Source organism: Notolabrus celidotus, chromosome 21 (genome assembly GCF_009762535.1).
Source record: "Notolabrus celidotus isolate fNotCel1 chromosome 21, fNotCel1.pri, whole genome shotgun sequence".
In the NCBI taxonomy this organism is placed as follows: domain Eukaryota; kingdom Metazoa; phylum Chordata; class Actinopteri; order Labriformes; family Labridae; genus Notolabrus; species Notolabrus celidotus.
In genome coordinates this window covers 19,206,930-19,228,924 of record NC_048292.1, presented here as the reverse complement: position 1 = coordinate 19,228,924, position 21,995 = coordinate 19,206,930, and the positions used below count along the sequence as shown (strand labels likewise).

At 39.8% G+C, this 21,995-nt stretch overlaps 1 protein-coding gene across 1 annotated transcript in view; it reads left to right on the top strand.

Annotated features, from left to right (window-relative positions):
• The window catches only part of LOC117804658 (protein O-mannosyl-transferase TMTC2-like), an 81,161-nt gene that overhangs the window by 16,026 nt on the left and 43,140 nt on the right, over positions 1-21,995 (top strand). The window contains exon 2 of the mRNA XM_034672945.1: positions 18,937-19,552. Coding sequence (XP_034528836.1) covers positions 18,937-19,552 — 616 coding nt within the window. The remainder of the gene's footprint in view (positions 1-18,936; positions 19,553-21,995) is intronic.

The window sequence follows — 21,995 nt, the reverse complement described above, 5'->3', positions numbered from 1 at the left end:
TCCTCATGCAATTTTATATGAAAATATCAAATAAATTTAATAACAAAAATCTGTTGTAGTCACTTGTAAACCAGTCCTCTGTAGAAATGTCATGACGTGGTAGCATGACATCATGTCTGCTTGTCCCTCTACTTCATCTCAGCATTCAATGTGGTGCTTTTATGATGTTATATGATGCGTTTTATGGTTTCATAATGGCGTTTCCTGCTGCAGAGCCGTATATTTAAAAACTCCTGCTGATAGTTTGTGAAGCTAAACCTCCTCATGGAAAATGCATCTGATTTATATTAAGACTATAATGGATTCTATTGGTCTACATTTCAAAAGGTATACTTATTTGTTTTTGGATTCACTGATAGCATATTTTTGGATCAGGTGATTCAGTACTGCTTTAAAACACAGCCTGACATTTTCAAGAATGACCTAATGCTTGGTGTTGTCCTAAGTTAAGGGTCAAATGGATGGGGGTTTGCACTTTGGCGATGACTCCATTTGTTCCAATGTGAGAGTTGAGTTCAGGCAAATGGTTCCGTTGTACCAGCCGTGTTCAACAGATCACAGATCAGAATTTGAAAAGATCTTAGATAACTAGCACAGATCCTTGAAAAGAAGACAGATTTGGTCGGGGTAGGCCTCTTTGGTACCCCTCTATAGCTGCCGTTACTCTTGAGCTAAAGCTGGAATGTGACAATCAGTCACGGCAGAATAAAGGAGAGCCTATTCTGGATTGGATACAGTTCTGTACGGTCTGTTAGCCCAGCATAGTTGGCTGTTACAAATGCTGCATGTGAATCAGACCACTGGAAGCTGTCAAAGCAGAGACAAGTCTCCCTGTTCTGCAGTTTTGTTTTTGTACAATTCACACCAATTCTTTACATACATAAACACGCAAATCCTCTACATTCTGAAAATAGCTATATTTTTTTTGTTTGTGATCGGATTACAAACCAATTCCAGTGGAGTATTAAAGTGTTTTTTGTCTAATCAGAGACAGAAGGCTTTTGAGCAGAAACAGAATGCTGCTTTGTTTCTCCAGCTGCTCCCTTGGCAGTACTGCAGCGTTCAGATCCTCCAATGGCTCTGCGATTTGTCATCAGCAATTAAAGTCTTCCTCATTATAACTTCGGCAGCAGATCATAAATGATCCGGTTTCTCTAAGAAACTCTCAAGTTTGGTGTACATACCTACACTAAAAATATGTTCTCTTTATGTTATTGCCTTCAGTAAAAGGCTTAGTTTTCCTCCTGTCTTCTTGTGTAAATGTGAAATCGTAATTCCTCACGCCCAATTAACAATCATCTATTCCCTCTTGAGAGAAACAATGCCAGGTAACATATTTGTCCTCCCCTTCAAGTTCCCCTGTTTTTTCAGGTGTGAAAGAGGGTCTTCCATAATAATGAGCTAAGGTGTCTGGGGGTTGAAGTATTTGTAGGTCACTGTGCCAACACCTGCAGCTTCTCTGGAAGTAGGCCAGTGGAATTGATGAATTGAAGCACAAGGTAGACTGAATAAAAGAGAAAAGGCAAAAAGGAAAAAGGATTTGTACCTGGGCGTTAACTAACACATGATCAAATGCTGGTGAAAGTGACATGGGCACATCTCTTCATTTGTCACAGTGACATAAAATTGACATTATGAAGATTTTGGCTCCTTTTCAACAAATTGTATCGGAAAAATAAGAAGTAGCACAGAGTTTTTTTTAAATTGACTGCATAAAAATGTAAATGCCTGATATTCAGGTTGACATTAGTTGGAGTCCCTGAGCTCCCTTGTCTCGTAGGTTCCTCTGATCTGCCGTAGACATCCTGCTGCTGTGGATGTTCCAGCGGCAACAGCTACTATTACTACTGCTAATACTTTGCATCTCATTTCTATCATTGCTCTCTCTCCCTTATTCTCCTCTATCCCTCTTTCAAACCCCAACTCAGTCGAGGCAGATGGCTGTCTAACATGAGTCTGGTTCTGCTCGAGGTCTCTGCCTGTTAAAAGGAAGTTTTTCCTTGCTTTTGTAACTTGCTAAATACTGCGAGGTGCAATGCTCATGGTGAATTAAGATGAGATAAGATCAAGTCCAGTAAGAGGGGACTGGATCGTATCCTGTCTTGATGTTGGGTCTTTGTTAATAATTTAACATAGAGTACGGTCTAGACCTGCTATGTTTGTAAAAGCGTCTTGAGATAATGTTTGTTGTGATTTTGCGCTGTACAAACTGATTGATTGATTGATTGATTAATAAAGAGGGGTTTTAGGCACAGCATTACTGTTGAATGTTGTTGTTCTTCCATTTTCAAATGTTACAGAAAGGCAATTATACTTCAGTGTAGTTAGCTAGCTACATTTTGTGTTAGCAACAATAGAATATTAGCCTGGTTCACTGAAGAGGCATGCTGCTTTGGGTAAGGCAGACAGGAAACTGTGTTCAAATCTACCTATAGATTACATGGCTACACTTGCACTGAATTTTAAATTCAAACATAATAATAAATTGAATATTCTGTTTTAATCTAACGAAACTGGTAGCTCTTATATTGATGGCGTAAAATTACCCTGCCCCATATAACATACTGTATGTAAGGCTTTGCAAACCGTGTCCCTAGCCTGCACACTGTACTGATGCATGTTTTGTTTGGCAAAAGTCCTCCGACAGCACTCAGACTGTTAATCAAGACTTACATTTATCACTGTGGATGCAGGCGACTCAGTGAGGCCACCCTAATTACCTGTCAACCGTCAGACACTGTAATCAACTGGTGACACCAAACTGAATGCAGAATTTTGGATGGACTGATTGGCTGCTCTTTGTTTTTGTAACAGGCATGAGGTGATTGTCTCTTTGTATCCCACTGCTTGAATGGATGGATGGATGGATGGATGGATGGATGGATGGATGGATGGATGGATGGATGAAGGGTGTTAAAGCTGGCCACTGTTTCACTGATAAGAGCTGGATTTGTGCAAAAGTCAAGGAGTGTAGAACCCCCATAAAACTCTCCGCATGCATGGCTCTTTAAATGTGTTTCTACTCATGAACCATACTGTAGGCATATGGCACATTTATTAGGTGAGATGTTTCTAAAATACCTTATACCAAATAATTTCTGATTAAGGGCTCCTGTCTTAATATACATATGGGGAGCAAAACTGCATATAAGAGTCTTTTTCCACAGAGGTTCTTGGTGGTCGTTTGGGTTTTTATTGGGGTGTGAAATTTTAATTTGCTGTTGAGCTGAACTGTACACTCCCCAAACAAGATTTTATTATATTCACACATTTTGCTTTTTATTACAGTACAACTCTGCTATAGTGTAGGCCTGCTTGGAAACTTGGTAAAATATTTCTACAAGCTGCTGCTCTGCAAAGAGAAGCACTTACAAATACACCTTGACCATCTACAGTAGAGCTGAGCGATATTGAAAAAGATGTTATCACAATACAATTTTTCACATCAGTCAGTATTGATAATTATCACGATAAATATCAATTCATTATTTCATTTAAATTAAAAGGCAGATTTTTGCTCCTGAGTGAACGTTGAAGACAGTTTGTTAGCGTGTATCTGGGATTTAGTTCTCTAATAAGCTTCTTGAATCCCTCATTTTACATTCAGAATTCAGTTGTACTACGTCCCGGTAGACATTAAACGTGCTGGGAATGCACAGCAGAAGTTGTCTCCGTGCTCTTCCTTTACCCTCATCTTGAAAGTATATTATATAAGTGTATTAAGTTAACAGTTAACGCCGAGTTGACACAGTGACAGATTAACGACTCTGCTTTGAGCTGGTAGGTTTCGCGTTTCCTTCAGTGTCGCTGTTGCTCGTTTCACCTATGTTCACATTCCACTCCATAACGTCTTTAAGCCTGACTACCTCTGACCCTGCGACATGATTGGCTGTTAAATGCCATCCTCTTCTTCCATTCAATGTTGGGTGGCAACTGGCGTTTAAGGCACATCAGTGCCACTCCATTTCTAGTAGTTGGGAAGAATATATCTAATTTTTATTGAACATTTGTGATATTTTTATTGTGAAAAATTATGTCACGATAATTATTGTTACAGATTTATCGCCCAGCCCTATATAGAGTTAAACCTCAAGTTGACATGTTGTGTTACTGTATAAAAACTAAAATTGAACAGCTTCTCGAAGGTGTCACTTTTGATCTATTTGAATACCAACCCAGCCATTTCTTCTACTGCTCCTGCCTTCAGGGAGAGTAAAGCATTAGTTTTATTAGCTATTGATTTCCTATAACTTTCCCTCCCAGTAAAGCAGAGGATTCATCACCACTGTTTATTGACACCATCACTCAGGGGGACGTTGCGGGGGGCTCAGTTTCCTTTTCAGCTGAGGTGGCAGTGGCAGCATTGTTGTAAGATCACCTCTATTTTGTATGACCAGCTAATGGGAAGTGATCAGTCACTTGGGAAGACTGCAATCAATCAATCTTATCCAAAATGATTAAGGGTTCAATGATGGGGTTAATCATTTTCTAACCACTAGAAAGGTATTAAAAATGATTCTTTTTGTGATATATGCTTATTTACACACCTGGGAAGTATGAACCCAAGTATAATTACAGGTCAAATGAAATAAGGAGGGCTTACACCCTACTGTCTGTCTATTTTGTGAACGGAGTCAATTGAGCCCAAAGATATTTAGCTTGGCCTAGCTAGTTAATACCGGTCATAGGATGGAGGTTCTTCTAGGCAAATTAAAACTACTGTAAAATCTTGACATTAATGTTTTGACATTTGTTTGCGCACAGATTAACAAATATCAATCAATCAATCAATCAATCAATCAATCAATCAATCAATCAATCAATCAATCAATCAATCAATCTTTACTTATATAGCGCCAAACCCCAACAAACGTTATCTCAAGATGCTTTTACAAACAGAGCAGGTCTAGGCCGTACTCTATGTTAAATTATTACCAAAGACCCAACATCAAGACAGGATAAGAGCCAGGCCCTCTAACTGACAGGACTTGATCTTATTTCATCTTCCACGATGAGCATTGCACGGTGCAATGTGCAATACCTTGCAGTATTTAGCAAGTTACAGTGGCAAGGAAAAAAGTCCTTTCTAACACAGAGACCCTGGTTATACATCTATGTTTTGTTCCGCCTCTTTGTTTTTTTGATGATGCTTTTTTTAATTTCCTAATTAAAATGATAACAATAATAAAAGACTCAATCTTCTCTTATCTTTATCCCCCGTGAGCATTGCACCTTGCAGTATTTAGCTAGTTACAGCGGCAAGGACACACTTTCTTTAACAGGCAGAAAACTCCAGCAGAACCAGACTCATGTTAGACAGCCCTCTGCGTCGACCGAGTTGGGGTTGGAAAGGGGCATGAGGATGCCACTGGAGTCCGGCACGCCCGTATCAGCTGAACGTCCAGTGTGTCAGTTCCCCCAGCAGTCTAAGCCTATAGCAGCATAACTAAGAGCTAGTCCAATCCTGAGCCAGCTCTAACTATAAGCTTTTTCATAAAGGAAAGTTTTAAGCCTAAAGTAAAGAGGGTGTCTGCCTCCCGGACCCTGACTGGTAGATGATCCTGAAGTAGAGGTGCCTGATAATCTAAAGGGGTTTTTAGCTGCAGGGACTTTACCCCTGAACTACATGCGTTTCGACCGAAGGAACCAGGGTCTAAATTTAGTTCAGGGGTAATTAATCTCCCCCCTGAAAAGCCCCTGCTTGGGGGGCAGTACCTTTCAAAGGTCCTGGGACTTTTGGGGGGAGAGAGAGATGGTTAGTAACTTTCAATGGGACAGGGAGAGTTAAAGTAAATGATGGGGGGGATGAGATGGGATCCCAGTGTTTCAGTGTGCCAGTTCTCCCGGCAGTCTAAATGTGTTCATATTACCCTACAGCTCACTTTCGCTGTGCTGGGTTTTTGCTTTAGATTTCTTGGAAAATGAGGTGGTTTTTCTGGTAGTTCAAAAAATCTGGATTATGCCTTATTTCTTAGATCTGCAGTATCTGTGAAAAGCATTAATGATATTTGAAAGTTTTGAAATGGGAGTCAGCCATCATTTTTAAATAATCAATTTAAAAATTACTGCTCAACGAGTCTTGCAAAACTGCTCTCCGTTTACTAATTAGTTTGTCGTCCAACTGCCAAACTCCACCTGCTCTCAGTTGATGCCTTTCAGACTAATACCCTGAAATCATCCTGGCTCATTGAAGTGCACAGCATACATCTATGTTAACTACAATGAGTTGACCCTGGCTTTCTTAGAGTTAGCTGTTCTACTAATCAGGAAACCGACTTCACGGGGGACATGAAAGCAAGTCCTTGGCCTGACAAAAGAGAAACAGCCAACTTCCTGTCGCTTAGTTTAGGCTGTTTCAGTCTCTTTGAAGTTTAAAGGCCCCGGAAGAAATCTGTCTTTCCTGATCGGTTGCCTGGAAAGGGTGAGGATGTAGAGGAGACTTTATCTTAATCAGGTATAAGTTGAACATTGGGGCAGCCTGATGATTAAACTCAAACAGCTGGACTTCAGTGAAGAGGAGGAACCATCACAAAATTACACTTTTTAATACTTATATTACTTTGCTGGCCAAGTATTGATGAGGGTCAAATAGTTCAACATCTGCAATAATCCATAGTCATCTGGAGAATTGCTACTTTTTTTAGTATTAAGAATATATGCTGCTCCCAGCATGTTTCTTCATGTTGTGCTTGTGGTAGGGATTTAGTACAGATATTTGCTTTTTAAACACGATTATATTACAGAAAGTAGATTTGCAATTGCCCCATATGGTATTCTGACACTTTGGTAAACTTTCACATAATATTCTAGGCAATAAAAGCTGACAGTGTCTCTTGCATGAGTATTGCACCAGTGTTTTTGTGAGGGAAACAGCATTTAAGAAAGTCAAACTGCCCTGTTAGTTGCACTGTTTGTTTTTGTACATATGCCACAGTATGAATGTCAGCAACCCTTACACAGTAAATACAGCAAAAACAAGTGTTTCCTTGAAGTAAACAGGCCTGTTTTCAAGCCAAAGTCAACAAGACAGCAGCCTCTCTGGACCATTCTAGCATAATCTCTGGAATTATCCTTTGGGTTATTTTTTTGAAGTAGAATTGAGTTTTGGTTAAGTACTTTGCAGTTCTTAAATGTCCTCCTAGATAGTTGGGACAAGGGGGTCAAACCATTGATTATATATAAATATGGTCAACGCATTTCTATCGCTTTCAATTTTAAAAATTTTCAAAATTTTGCTGCGGTGGCCGTTAATATACCGTCAAATTGTATTCTGTGTATCAGTTCATAGAGTGTTGATTTGTTTAGTGCCTTCCCCTTTAAGGTTATGGGTGAAGTGATATTGTTGCCCATAGTGCAGTGAATGCACCACGGTTATTCAGTGTTCAGTTGCACTACGGTCTCGGTGGACATTAAACGTGTGGGGAATGAACAGCAGAAGTTGTCTTCGTGCTCTTCCTTTACCCAAATCGTGAAAGTAAATTTAATTAAGTGTAGTCAATAGTTAACGCAGAGTCAGCACAGTGTCAGACTAACGACTCTGCTTTGAGCTGGTAGGTTTTGAGTTTTCTTCAGTGTTGCTGTCTCTCATTTCAGTTGTGTTTACATTCCGCTCCAAATGTTGTCAGGGCCCGCCTACCTCTCACCCTGCAACATGATTGGCTGTTCAATGCCGTCTTCTTCTTTTGTCTAATGTTGGGTGGCAACTAGCGTTTAAGGTACATTAGCACCCCCTCCCTTTCCAATGGATGGGGGTTGTAATTAAAAGTTTAAATATATCTTATTTTCATTGAACATTTGTTATGTTTATATTGAGAATTTTTTTTCAAGATGATTATCGTTAGTGAATTATCGCCCAGCCCTATTGTATGTACGACCTTTTCAGTCAACTCTGATAAGTTGTTTTGCACCCTTGGGGCAAAATGCTTGGAGCTGCAGGATGGGCTTGTTTTAATCAATGAAAAGATAAACCAGTGAACTGTGAAAGAGAGAGAAAAATGCAGTTTAGTGCCTTGAATACAAAGCGAGTTAGTCATTTGTTTCTCAGGTTTACTTTCTGGAACACATGAAAAAAAGATTATATATCTTCAGTTTTTTCCTCTTTTCTTCGTTTTTCACATAATCAGTGGAGTTTATCACCATTCACACGTTTCAAATGATGGAAAGAAACAAATAATTGCTTCTCAAAATCTGCCAATATATGTCAGAATTTTCTCTAGGAAAGGGAAGAGCCTCTGCATGCCCAATCGTAAATCTTTTCACAACTAGGCCACTGGCGGAGTGACAGAATTTTTATGAATGCTATCTGAACATTTATGCATTTTCCCTCTTGTCCCGTAATCATGCCAGCTTGGCGTGGGACGGAGTGTGGGAAAGTCACAGTGCCACTTCTGGCTGGGGGTATTGTTCTGCCAGTGGTGTCGCTGATGTGGGATGTTTGAACACGCCCTTTGGGTTTACTTCCTGAGCTTTTAGCTTCCAGAAGCAGAAACTAAACAGATGAAATAGTAGATAAAAAAGGGAAATATTGTATTAGTATAATTGTATTGTATTCTTTAAGCATTGTTTTAGTCTCCAGCACAACCATTTAGTGTGACTTATAGCAGCAAGGCGTCTATATATTCATCTATATTAAGGCATTGGACATTAATTAAGACAGGGGTCTTGTGCCTTACACAATCCCTGCTTCTTCCTCTTTCATCTTCATCCCCTCCCTTATTTGACTGGCCTCGTGCAGTGGCCACATACTGACAGGATTATAGCAGCTGATAATCAGCCAATGTATGAATCACTCAGGCACAACCAGCCAGCGTAATGGCTTCATGCATGATCGTTCAACCTTGCACTGTGATGGATGGGTAGGCACCTAGGATTAAAAAAATGAGGATTAAAAAATATTACCTCCACGTGTTTGGTTGCCCCATGTGGTGCCACACAATACCCGTGCCCGGCCTAAGAGACCATTGAGGTTAAATTTATGGAATTTTTATCCTAAACCAGCTGCAGCATTCGCTGGGAACAAAGCCATAAAAAGTGCCTTTGGACCAACTTCACACACTGTTTCATATAGATCACATATGGTGGTGTTGGACATTTGCAGTTTAAGTATGGAGCCACAAATGCACAAGTTAGTTTTAATCAGATTACCCGCTGACCCCTGACCTCTGTGCATGTCTCAGAAACTCTGTGCACTCTATGATCACTTTCTAATCCTGTTAGTATTGGATTAATGCTGAGGTGATCCAGACCCTGACATCCACCCACACACCGATTATCTCCAACTCTCTATTATACACAGCCCCTTATTCCTCTAATACTGCAGGTGAGGCAGAATGTTAATGATTATGAGATCAATAAGTGGATGTGGATGCAATGAGAGCCTTGTTTTCATACATTGCTGGTTTACAGGCATGGGTACTTGACATTTGAATCAATACATTTTTTTTCTTCCCCGGAAATTTATTAAGCACCTCTTCCTGACCTAATCTGGTTGGACGGTTAAAATTTTTAAGAAAATTGGAAGTATACTGAGTAATATTCTTCACTTTCTTTCTGCACTATTTTTGATTTTCTTGTAGGCAAAACAAATTGTAAATACAAGACATAATCCCATTTTTTTTTTAATTCCGAATAAATTCACCAAAATCAAGTAAAGTCAGGAACTCGCCAAAAGTTAACATTCAAGTGATGTCAGAATGATCCGAAAAATCAGTATCCGGGGATTCAGGTAAAGGCTTTCTCAAATTGAACAAATACTGACAAAAAGTCATGAAAAAATGTACTTGACAAGTTAAAAGAACTGATCAGACATTTCATGGACAAATAGCAGACCAAAGCTAAACAGTGGTTGAAAACTTTTCCACAATTTAGGAAGTTACAGTGGCAAGGAAAAACTTTCTTTTAACAGGCAGAAGCCTCTAGCAGAACCGGACTCATGTTAGACAGCCATCTGCCATCTGGAGCTCAGAGCCTCCGGAGAGGTCTATGGTTAGTCACTTTAATGGGACAGGGAGAGTTTAAGTAAGTGATGGGGCGGGGTGTCAGTGTGCTAGTTCCCCTGGGAGTCTAAGCCTATAGCAGCATAACTAAGAGCTGGTCCAAGTCTGAGCCAGCTCTAACTATAAGCTTTATCTAAAGGAAAGTTTGAAGCCTACTCTTAAAAGTAGAGAGGTTGTCTGTCTCCGGACCCTGACTGGTAGATCATTCCAAAGGAGAGGGGCCTGATAACTGAAGGCTCGACCTCCCATAATACTTTTAGAGACTTTAGGTAAAACAAGCGGGCCTGCATGCTGGTAGCGTAGTCTTCTAGAGGGTTAATAGGGCATTATGAGCTCTTTAAAATACAAAAGTGCCTGGCCATCAAGAGCTTTGTAGGTCAGAAGAAGGATTCTAGATTTTATGGGGAGCCAGTGCAGAGAGGCTAACACTGGAGAGATATTCTTTGCTAGTTCTAGTCAGTACTCGAGCTGCAGCAAGTACTGATTTACTAGTGATAATACTGATTATTGATACTGATTACTTTGTGTATTGATTTAAAAAATAGCTCACATTAGATTTCAACAAATTACTTATATCACTGTTCAATATTGATACAAAATTTTCAAAAAAAAGGCATAAATTCCACCATTACTATTTGCTACAAGAAGTTGAGCATATTAGTTTGCTAATTATTTATTTATTGATTGATTTTCTAGGTTTATTTTTGGTAAGATTTAAGGCTGGCACATCCTCTCACCAGAGCTAAGAAAAGTTAATGTTTGTTGATATCCATTTATTGTAGATCTGTAAATACTGTTGTAAGTTTCCTTAGACTAAAAGAGAAAAAAAGAATTGTGAGAGAAGAAACATTTAGATATTGCTTGTTGGAAGTTCAACAATATGGTAACTTCTTAAAAATGTATTGACTTTCACTGTAAAGCAAGACATGACAAGCAGAGAGGAGGTGACATGCAACATAAAGTTTACTACTCAAAGACCCTACACAGCTGTTACTGTAATCTGGCTTTGGGACACCTTTACATTTTCTTTGAGAAGTTCTCTGTGACTTTTACCAGTCTCTCAGTACCATTTAAGAAAAAAATACACTCTCAAATACATGTTGATCCAGGCCCATTCCACTTGTTTACAAAGGTACAGCTCTCTAATCATATAGGCTCCACTGTGGCCCCTCTGCTGCAGTGATATGGATTTGTTTTGTCCCTTTGGTGTAGACATTTTCTCCACCCATAGAGCCTTAATCATCTGCGTTCCTGTTACTTCTGCACAATGCCGTCAGCATCAGTGGTGTGTTTACTTCAGCTGAGCGCCAGCTCAAGATTTGCAGTGTGTGAATAGGCCTACCCGCTGTAGCACTCTGTCTTCAAGCTTAATTAGCACTCAGATTGCTCATTCAGGAGATGGAAATGTAATAGACATTAGCCAGACGAGAGGTATTGTAATGGCTTGGTACTTAAGTAGTCCAGTTTAGATGAGTTATTACGGAGAGTAGAGAGATAAAAAGGAACGAAAGCAATGTATAAAATTCAGAGATAACTGGAGGAGACATGATGCTTTCTCCTAAACGGAATAAAAGAAAGTAATTCTTGGACCGAAGAAATATTATTGATCATATTCACTTGGCGTCCATTTTCATTTGATATGTTAAATTTGTGTTCTAATGTTGCATTGTTGTCCTCTGATTTTCTGTTTGAAAATTGTTGTGAATCTGACAAAAAATAATAACTTTTCTATTTTTCTATTGGTCAGCAACTGGAAACACAATTTCAAGTCAAAATCCGGTGGGAAATGATTCCATAATTTATGGTAAAACAACTTAATTGGTATCTCATTAGCTTATTTTAGCTAAAAGCTAGCAATAGCTTTCAACCACTTTCAAGCTTGCGTTGCCTTCTATGATACACAACTTACAAATGAAAGCAGGAAATCCCAATGTTATTGTTGACTACCACAGGGTCAGCATATTAGCTTGTAAGCCAGTTAGTTAGTTTGGTTGGCAGATTTAACAATTTAGCTTGCGCAAATGCTGGATCATTGAAAAAATGTAACTTACTAGCTAGAAGAAAGACATAAATCCCTTTTTTAACTCTAACTCTAACTCTTCATGTTTCATTGGGTAACACTATCTGACTGTAATGTTAGCAAAGAAGCAGTTGAATGCTAGCAAGCTTTTGGAACGATGGTTACTTAGTACCGTACGTGCTGTAATGTTCTGCTTTCTGCAATGTTGGGTTTTGCCCTTCAGGACCACCGTAACTTAGTTATCTAGTGTTATTTTTTAGTTAAAATATGTCCCTATATCTCATTGGATTTTCACAATCCAATGTCTTAATAACTATAAAAATAATTATTTGTCACACTCCCAATAAATAGGATAAGCAAACAAGCACAGCTGTAAGAATTAGTAACAGCATCTGAGCTTTCCAATTTTTGGGCCGTCAGAAAAAATTGTAAGAGGAAAAATGGCTACTATGTGAATTTTGTTAAATGTAGCAAACAATAGAGAACAAAAAGCAACATTCACAAATAGGTGTAGATGTTCATGATATAATGTCCAGGCTGGCATCCATTAGCAACCTTGTTTTCATGATCTTTTGCTAATTCATCTAATTTATGCCATAAGTGGGCAGGAGGATGCACTCTGCTACTTAAAGCTTGTAACTCCTCTTCATTATGTCAATTGATGGTAGTTTAGACTGAAGATGTTTATTGCAGTGAAGCAGGCTAGACCACAGCACAGATATTTAAACAACAAGACTCAAGTGCAAGACAGTCCATGTTGATGCTTTCTTAATAGAACACAAACAATCATTTAACCTCAAAAGATAGTTTATTCAGTGAGTCCACAGATAGTGGGAGAGATTAATGTGCAGAGCAATGGTAGTCTGTAAACTTGTCATCTAAAATATGTAAACTAAACTCTATGTTAAATTAGTAACAAAGACCCAACATCAAGACAGGATAAGACTCAGTCCCCTCTTACTGACAGGACTCAGTCTTACCCCACCTTAATCCACCATGAGCATTGCACTTCACAGTATTTAGCTAATTACAGCAGCAAGGAAAAACTTCCTTTTAACAGGTTTTAACAGGTAGAAACGTCGAGCAGAACTAGACTCATGTTAGACAGCCATCTGCCTTGACCGAGTTGGGGTTGGAAAGAGGGATAGAGGAGATTTAGAGAGAGAGAGGTGATAGTGATGAGACGGATAGTAGTTGTAATAGCTGTTGCTGCTGGAGTCTTGAACATCCAGTGTGCCTGTTACCCTGGCAGTCTAAGCCTATTGCAGCATAACTAAGAGCTGGTCAAAGCATGAGACAGCTCTAACTATAAGCTTTATCAAAAAGGATAATTTCTTCTAGCTAGTTACCTGGTAAGTTACAGTTTTCTATGATCCAGCTAATAGGGTTAATCATTTTTCACATTGAATAAGTTGAATATGCTGTCATTCTATATCTTCATCTGCAACACCATCTTAATTTTTAGTCTAACTTATTGATAATATCGTGGAGGTAGCAGAATGTAGCACTTAGCAGCATGATTTAAACATGTAACATTATTTTGTGTACACGAAAAATCTACAGGGCCCCCTTTTTCAGCCTTGAAGAAAACTGTGTTCTCTAATGCCAAATATAGAAACTGTAGACAAATAAATGAGAGGATCCTGACAGAACTGGGTGGGCAAACTCTTTTTTTAGTTCCTGTATAATGGATGCAACATCTGCCTGTCAATTCTGCTCTTTTTTAGAAGTATTTTTGGAAGATACAAAAATTTCTATTTTTACCACATTGTGCTCTTCTCCATTTGTTTGGCCAGATTGCATCTTTTGTGTACAGTACAGAAATAGTAGTAATAATAATAGAAGGCTTAAAAACATTTTTACATAGTTTTTCAGGCTGTGCACAGATTTTGCATATTCAATGTATATTAACTGTCCTTAAAAGAGGCCCATAGTCTGCCTTTTTTGGCAGGAACAGCAAATGAAAGGGCAAATCAGTGGTGGTGAGATCACTGTTTGGGAGCCAGTGGAGTGCTGCATTTGCATATTGAAAAGACACAAACCCAAACAGAAAAAGACAGCCAATTTTCTTTTCTGCAAGAGCAGTGGACAGGTGAAAGAAGACCACACCCTTTTACAGAAAACCCTACCTAATGTCTCTTTTCAGAAATCTGTCCTGTACCCACAGAAAAAGAAGTGTAAAACTGAAAAGAACCAAACCCGTCCTGTACTTTGAGGATTGTGAATAGAGTCCCCCGCTGCCTGCCTGCCTGCCTGCCCCACATACGGCAGCTGAATACAAAAGACCCCCTTCTGTAAGAGCAATCACTACAGGAGAGCACTCTATCTGCAGGGTTGCAGCGACAGGTCTCAATGAAGCCATCAGCGCGCACGTCTGCTGTTGTCACACATGTGCACAAACACAAAAAGGCACACCTTTATATGTTTGTTCCTTTTCTTTCACTGGGAAAAACACACACACTCATGAGTTTTTCATTCGACCAGCAGCCAAACCCTCATCCCTAATGCATTCTTTTCATCCTCCAGAGCCGGGCAGGGGCTGGGAGGGAGATGAGTGGTGGTGCTGATTTGAATATTTAAATTATTTATCACCAGAGAGTATTGAGATCTGAGCCACGCTGACAGACCCAAGGGAGCCGGGTGAGGGTGAATTCAGCCATGTTTGGATTTGATAGTGAGCTGTTGTTTCCTGATGGGACAGGAAAGTGGAAAAACATGGTCGTGTTTGCAGTTTTATGTGGACATTTTGGATTTTTTTTATGAGAATTCCATAGAATCAGTAATAAGCAGTAATGTGAGGATTCTATGTCCTCTAAAGACTTTAATGCACCTTGAAGAAACACAACTTTGAATGTCCTTAATCATCACATTTCAATGTTCACTACTCGAGCTGGGCGATATTGAAAAATATGTTACCACGATAGAATGTTTCATATCAGTCGATATCGATAGTTATCACAACAAATATCAAATCAATATTTCAATCAAATTTAAAGGCAAATTTTTGGTCCTGATTGAAAGTTGAAGAAACCAGACGTTTCGTTAGCTTGTATCTGGATTTAGTTCTCTGATAAGCATCTTGAATCACTCATTTTTGACGTTGCTAACAGTAAGCTGGTCTAAAGTGTAAAATTTGATTTTTGTGAAGTTTTAGTTTGCAGATTCTTATTTTTTTTTAGTTTGTAGAGTATTGTTTTGATTAGTGCCTTCCCCTTTAATATTGTTCAGTGTTCAGTTGTTCTGTACTGTGTGTCTATGTGGACATTTAACGTGATAAAAATGCACATCAGAAGTTGTCTCTGTGCTCCTCCTTCACCCACACCCTGAAAGTTTATTCAATTAAGTGTATTAAGTTAATAGTTAAAGCCAGTGTCAGCACAGTGTCAGACTTTGAGCTGGTAGATTTCCTTCAGTGCAGCTGTCGCTCATTTCAGCTGTGTTTAAGCCCTCCTACCTCTTACCCTACGACATGATAGGCTGTTCAATGCCGTATCCTTCTTCTGTCTTCTGTCCCTTTCCAGTGGTTGGGGGGTGTAATTACAGGTTAAATATATAATTTTATGGAACATTTCTTATGTTTATATTGAGAAAAATTATATCACAATACTAATCGTCATCAAATTATCTCCCAGGCTTGTTCACTACTTTCACCGTCATATCATTCTGGGACTGTTAGGCAAATTGTAAATATCAGCTCACTGTGGAGCTACAGTAAGCTAACTGAGTGATGTAATGCACCGGCTCCCGAAATATATCGGACAAGGGAGAGTTCCACTTTGACATGAGCCTGAGAAACATACACTCACTTTTCCCTGGTGGAGAACAATCCTGGGAAATAGAGGAATTTACTATAGCTCACGCGATGACAAGGCTGCAGGCCTGAAGGAAAAAACAATTAAAGTAGGATTAAGGCATTAAACAATTCTCGCCTCAACAGATTTAATGTACTTTCAGTTTTTCTTTTTTTGGTCTTTCCTTTCTACATAGCTCAGACTGGCAGCTCTGTTTCCCTCTTTTTTCTTTTCCTCCCTCTTCTTTATGCGCTGAGCACTATGTTACAATCTCCAGACAAAGGAAGTCCTCGGCTGGCCCCCCTGTCGCTGTCCTTTTCCCTCTCTGGTGTGCCATGTGAAAACACAGACAAAGCCCTTATCAAAACCAGTTCTAGAAAAAGAAAATTGCTGTTGAAATAAGTAATTAAATATTATAAAAACAAGTCACTATCACTCTATTAATACCTAGCTGTGTTAGATACTTGATTTCAATTGGTCAAAACCCAATAACAATGGTGATTTATTTCTTAACATCTACACATCTAATCAAATACAAACTCAAAACAGAGTCTGGCACATTTCAACATTCCTAATGACAAAATTATAAATACAGGAAATATGATGCTAGCCAGTGGACCAATCCCAGGGCTTGTGGTCTGCATTGTTACAGTATGTCACGTAGTTACAGAGAAGGTGCACGTCAGGCTACATACGTATGCTTCGGCATAGGTACGGTTAGCTATATGCTAACCTATGGAGTAAGATGTCAATCAATCAATCAATCAATCAATCAATCAATCAATCAATCAATCAATCAATCAATCAATCAATCAATCAATCAATCAATCAATCAGTCAATCTTTATTTGTATAGCGCCAAATCACAGCCAACGTTATCTCAAGACGGTTTTACAAACTTAGCAGGTCTAGACCTTACTCTACATTAAATTATTAACAAAGACCCAACATCAAGACAGGATAAGACTAAGTCCCTTCTTACTGACAGGACTCGGTTTTATCTCATCTTAATACACCATGAACATTGCACCTTGCAGTATTTAGCTAGTTACAGCGGCAAGGAAAAACTTCCTTTTAACAGGCAGAAACCTCGAGCAGAACCAGACTCTTGTTAGACAGACATCTGCCTGGCACAAGTTATACATCTGTGTGTCATAGATTCCACACAGATGTATAAATCCGACTTCAGCCTGCTGGGATTCTGCTCTGCTTTAACAGCATGCTCACTAAACATTGACCTTTATGTAGATCTGGCTGTCTTGTGGTCTTTTCTGTCTGTATAAACCTCTAAGGCCGCTACAAACAATAATTTTCATTACTAATAAATCTATAGATTATTTACATACTTTCCAATCTAGAGTCTGCTCAGTAAACTTTTTTGTGATCGAATAGTTCGAGTGTCTGGAAGAAACATTGTCCTTCAATCTTGTTAGTTTACCCCATGCTACATGCTTCCGGCACGCTGCCAAGAGCCAAGATAACAAAATAAGCTAAGATATTTTTTATCCATGCCAGCTTCATCCTTGATCAAAGTTTCAGTTTTTGTATGCATTCTTGTCTAGTGGGGGATTCTCCCTCTCAGCTCTGAGTTGTTGTAGCTGCCAGCCATTCATCACTCTTAATCCCTGTGGCGAGCCTCATTTGTTGCAGACTGTGAGTGTACACGAATGCTGCTTGCGTCCTCTGTAATGATCCGCTAATTATAAGAATCCACAGCAGCCTCGGGGGTGTGAAACTACACCTGTCCTCTGCTTTGTGTGTGTGTTTGTGTGTGCAGATAGCTGACATATGTGCATGCTGAGTGCGCGTCTCAAGGAGGGAAAAACAATACACACATCCATGTATAATTAGTCAGTCAATCTGTGGCTTATTACATTTTCAGTCGTTATTGTTTTTGTCTTGTCTTCTTACACACCGAGCTCATATTATTTGCTATATATAATCTTACATGTTTATGGAAGAGTATTAGCACCAGGGATGGGGGAATAAATAGATGAGGATGATTTTTTTAAATTATGCACTTGAGAAAGAAGTAGAAATGTTGAGAATAAAGTTGAAATTTTGAGTATAATTTTGGTATTCAATTAAGAAAAAAGGAAAACAATTCAATGTCAAGTCATTTTTTTTCAGTTCACATAAATATACAAAAATGTTAACTTTTTGGGTTCCTGTGGCCTGGCGGTTTAAGCGCACGCCCCCATGTAGAGAGGCTGTGGTCCTTGTTTCAGCAGTCCCTGGTTTGACTCATGGCCTTGACCTCGACCAAAAAAAGTCTTTTATTTAGAGGTAAAGCAACACAAAGTGCAGGGGAGAGCTAATGTTTACCAATGAGTGAATGAGCGTTTTGACCTGGAAGCAAGTGGTAACCTCAGGTCTTAAAATATGAAGCCCATGCAGAAGTGCTAAAAACTTCAGTTCATCAAGCGTTCACTAGAGGCTGGCTGCAAAGACACTGCAAACCACATCCACACCCATTCAAAAAAGACGATATTTGCAGCAGAAGTACACATAATTACAGCCTGGTTCAAAAAATTGTTATGGTCTGAATAGCTAATTTCTCTGTCGGCACACACTGTACGACTGTAATTTTCTTATAACTTTTTTTATAACTTACGAGTTTTGCCAAAATAAGGACATGGCTGGCTTGATTGACAGGCGGGCACCCTTATTCTTCTCTATCCCTCTTTCCAACCTCAACTCAGTTGAGACAGATGTCTGTCTAACATGAGTCTGGCTCTGCTCGAGGTTTCTGCCTGTTAAAAGGACTTTTTTCTCTGCCGCTGTAGATAGCTAAATATTGCAAGGTGCAATGCTCATTGTGGATTAAGATGAGATAAAACTGAATCCTGTCAGTAAGAGGGGACTGGATCTTCTCCTGTCTTGATGTTGGGTCTTTGTTAATAATTTAATGTAGAGTAAGGTCTAGACCTGCTATGTTTTTAAAAGCCTCTTGAGATAACGTTTGTTGTGATTTGGCGCTATACAAATAAAGATTGATTGATTCAAACACAGAGCCATACAAAAAGACTTGATTCCAAATAAACCAAGCTCCTCAGCATGTGTCATACCAAACCTAACTTGAATGGAAACAAAGTTTAAGACTGATAAATCTTCTCTTCTCTTCTTTATAGCCGAGCCATCAAGACAAACCAGGATCTCCTCCCTGAGACTCCATGGACGAACATCCTGCATGATGACTTCTGGGGCACTCTGCTCACTCACAGCGGTAGCCACAAGTCCTTCCGCCCGCTCTGCACCCTCTCCTTCCGCCTCAACTACACCCTTCATGGTCTGCGTCCCTGGGGCTACCACCTGCTGAATGTCATCCTTCACGCCCTTGTCACCACCCTCTTTACTACCTTCAGTCGCCCCTTGCTGGGTGGAGGACTTTGGAGCCTGCTGGCTGGCCTTCTTTTTGCATCCCACCCGGTTCACACTGAAGCAGTCGCCGGCGTGGTTGGGCGGGCAGATGTAGGCGCTGCCTTGTTTTTCTTGCTGTCTCTTCTCTGCTATATGAGACACTGTGGACTTCGTCGGGAATTACAAGGGTCGTTTGAGAGCAGAAAATGCGGTGGCTGCTCTGGCACCCTTTGCTGGAGCTGGATGCTGAGCAGTCTTTGGTGTGCAGCAGCTAGTATGCTATGGAAGGAACAGGGGGTAACGGTGCTGGCTGTGTCGGCTGTGTATGACCTCTTTGTGTTCCAGAAGCTCCGGTTTCGCCAGGCGGTTCTTCTCCTGCTCGGAAAGGTAAATAAATCAATCAACCAATCAATCAATCTTTATTTGTATAGCACCAAATCACAACTAACATTATCTCAAGATGCTTTTACAAACATAGGAGGTCTAGACCAAACTCTACATTAAATTATTACCAAAGAGCCAACATCAAGACAGGATACAAACCAGTCCCCTCTTACTGACAGGATTCAGTTTTATCTCGTCCTAATCCATAATGAGCATTGCACCTTCGAGAATAGTCGAGAATAAGAGAGAGTGAGAGAGAGTGATGATAGTGGTGAGACCAGTAGTAGTAATAGTAGTAGTAGTAGTAGCTGTTTCCGCTGGAGTCCTGTATGTCCGCAACAGCTGGAGTCCAGAACGTCCACAGCAGCAGGTCTACGGCAGAGACTAAATTAATACACTCAAAAAGAAGATGGAGTATTCTCTGGCTCTTAATTTAGCTTCCCTACAGCTCCAGCTTTTCTTCCTTCCCTCTGAGGCGAACCTCCTCCCGCCAGCTGTTAACGGTTCCTGTGTGGTGGATTTAGTTTTGTCTGTGTGCAAAGTGTGTGTTTGCTTTTCATTAGGAGTGTAATTAGGAAAGCTGTTCGGCAGTGTGCTGCATGGAAACCAAGCTATTCTGATTTGTCTTCTGCTAAACAGGAAAAACATTATGCAGAGGGGAAGTTTTCCACTTCCTCACAACTTCACTTTGCTGCAGAAAATAGATGCACATTAATGCAAGGAAATTTAGATTAGGATCCCGGCCTCATTATGTGGGCAGCAGTTGCGCATGAAAAGCTATTTTCGGGTTGTTGGTTTTTTTTAATTGAAGCGACAAAAGGTGTGTGCAGAATAACAATAACACATTACGGTAAATGATTTTGTCCATTTGTCCAGTGAGCTATTCATACACATACACACACATACACACACGGAAGCTTCCTCCCCTAACTACAAACGCTACATGAGTCATCAGATTATAGGAATCACACTGGAAGACCTACCCTGCATTTGATTAGAGAAAAGACTCTGCCAGTATGATGGTCCTCGTAAAATGCATAACTAGCGTGATAAAAAGTCCCCTTGGAGTAAAGTGTGCAAGGGCAGTCTGGCTCTTAATGGTGTGTGTGTGTGTGCATGCTTTTAAAGTGGTGTCTTCTTGAGGAAACATCTATAAATACCTCTGTTTGTCACAGTGTAACCTTGTGTACCACATCCTATGGAACCCTCAAACTTCATCCTATTACAAACTTGTGCATGACTGTCCTATTTACACAGCTACTCTGGGAATGGAAAAAAAATGTGTTACCGTTGAGCTGGTGAGGCTTTACCGTTCCTGTGGGGCTGCTTCTCCAGTAATCATTTCTGGCAGGATGATAACCCTGCGACTGTTATTAGAGGGCCTGTGGTGAGCAGCCCACAGAGATCACAGAGGGGCAGGGATACGGAGTTATGATGTTTTTCCTTCCCTCTGCTTGGCAGGAGTGACTTGTATGTGCATGTGTGTGTGTGTGCCTGCTCTCTACTACTAAACCCTTAACAGATGCAAAACAACCCCTGTCTATCACATTGTACCCAGTCATGTGTTAAAGCTACACTAGTATGTTAGAGAGGCTGGATGCATCTCCTTTTCAGATCATGTGGCAGACAAATCTTGAATTCAAACTACAGGCAAGAAAAAGAGAAAAATAACAATGTGCAGTTTCAAATGAGGACCACATCTCTTACAATCCAGTTTACATCTCCTATTCTATCCTTATTGCTCCAAGCTACCAGCCCCCAAAAAAACGTGCATGCTGTCTTGGAGGATTCTTAGGAGGATTCTTCAAAGCATTGCAAGCTTTAGCAAGATCCACAACATAATATTTTAGGCCATTGCTGGTTAAATGTATCTACCCTTCTATCCTGCGTAGAAGTAGAAGTTAGAATCATTGTTTTATCACCTGAGCAAGCATCTGTGGTAGTAACAGAGGAAACAGAGGCAGAATGATGCCACTATAAATTTCAACTTGTCAAGCGCCATGTGCTTCCCAACACAACCAATGCTATGTAGTTACAGGGTTCAATATAAAAGTACAAAGGTGTACTGATTGTGTAGCTTCGTTATGGTGTTGTGACGGATACTTAATGTAAAAGGGCTTTTGAGTCAAGTACAAAACTACTGCTGCATACGCCAGCTTACTTCAGTGGTCCAAACAAAAAACCAAGTGTAGTGAAATCTGTTTTGTTAAGAGTGATGTACTATATATTCCAAGAAGCAAGAACCTAGTGTTAATCATGTGGATTTTGTTTTTGATCATGTGATCTGTTATGCTGTTTCTTGCTTTTTTGGCCCTATGCAAAAGAGTAATAATCAATCAATCAATCAATCAATCAATCAATCAATCAATCAATCAATCAATCAATCAATCAATCAATCAATCAATCAATCAATCTTTATTTGTATAGCGCCAAATCAAAATAAATG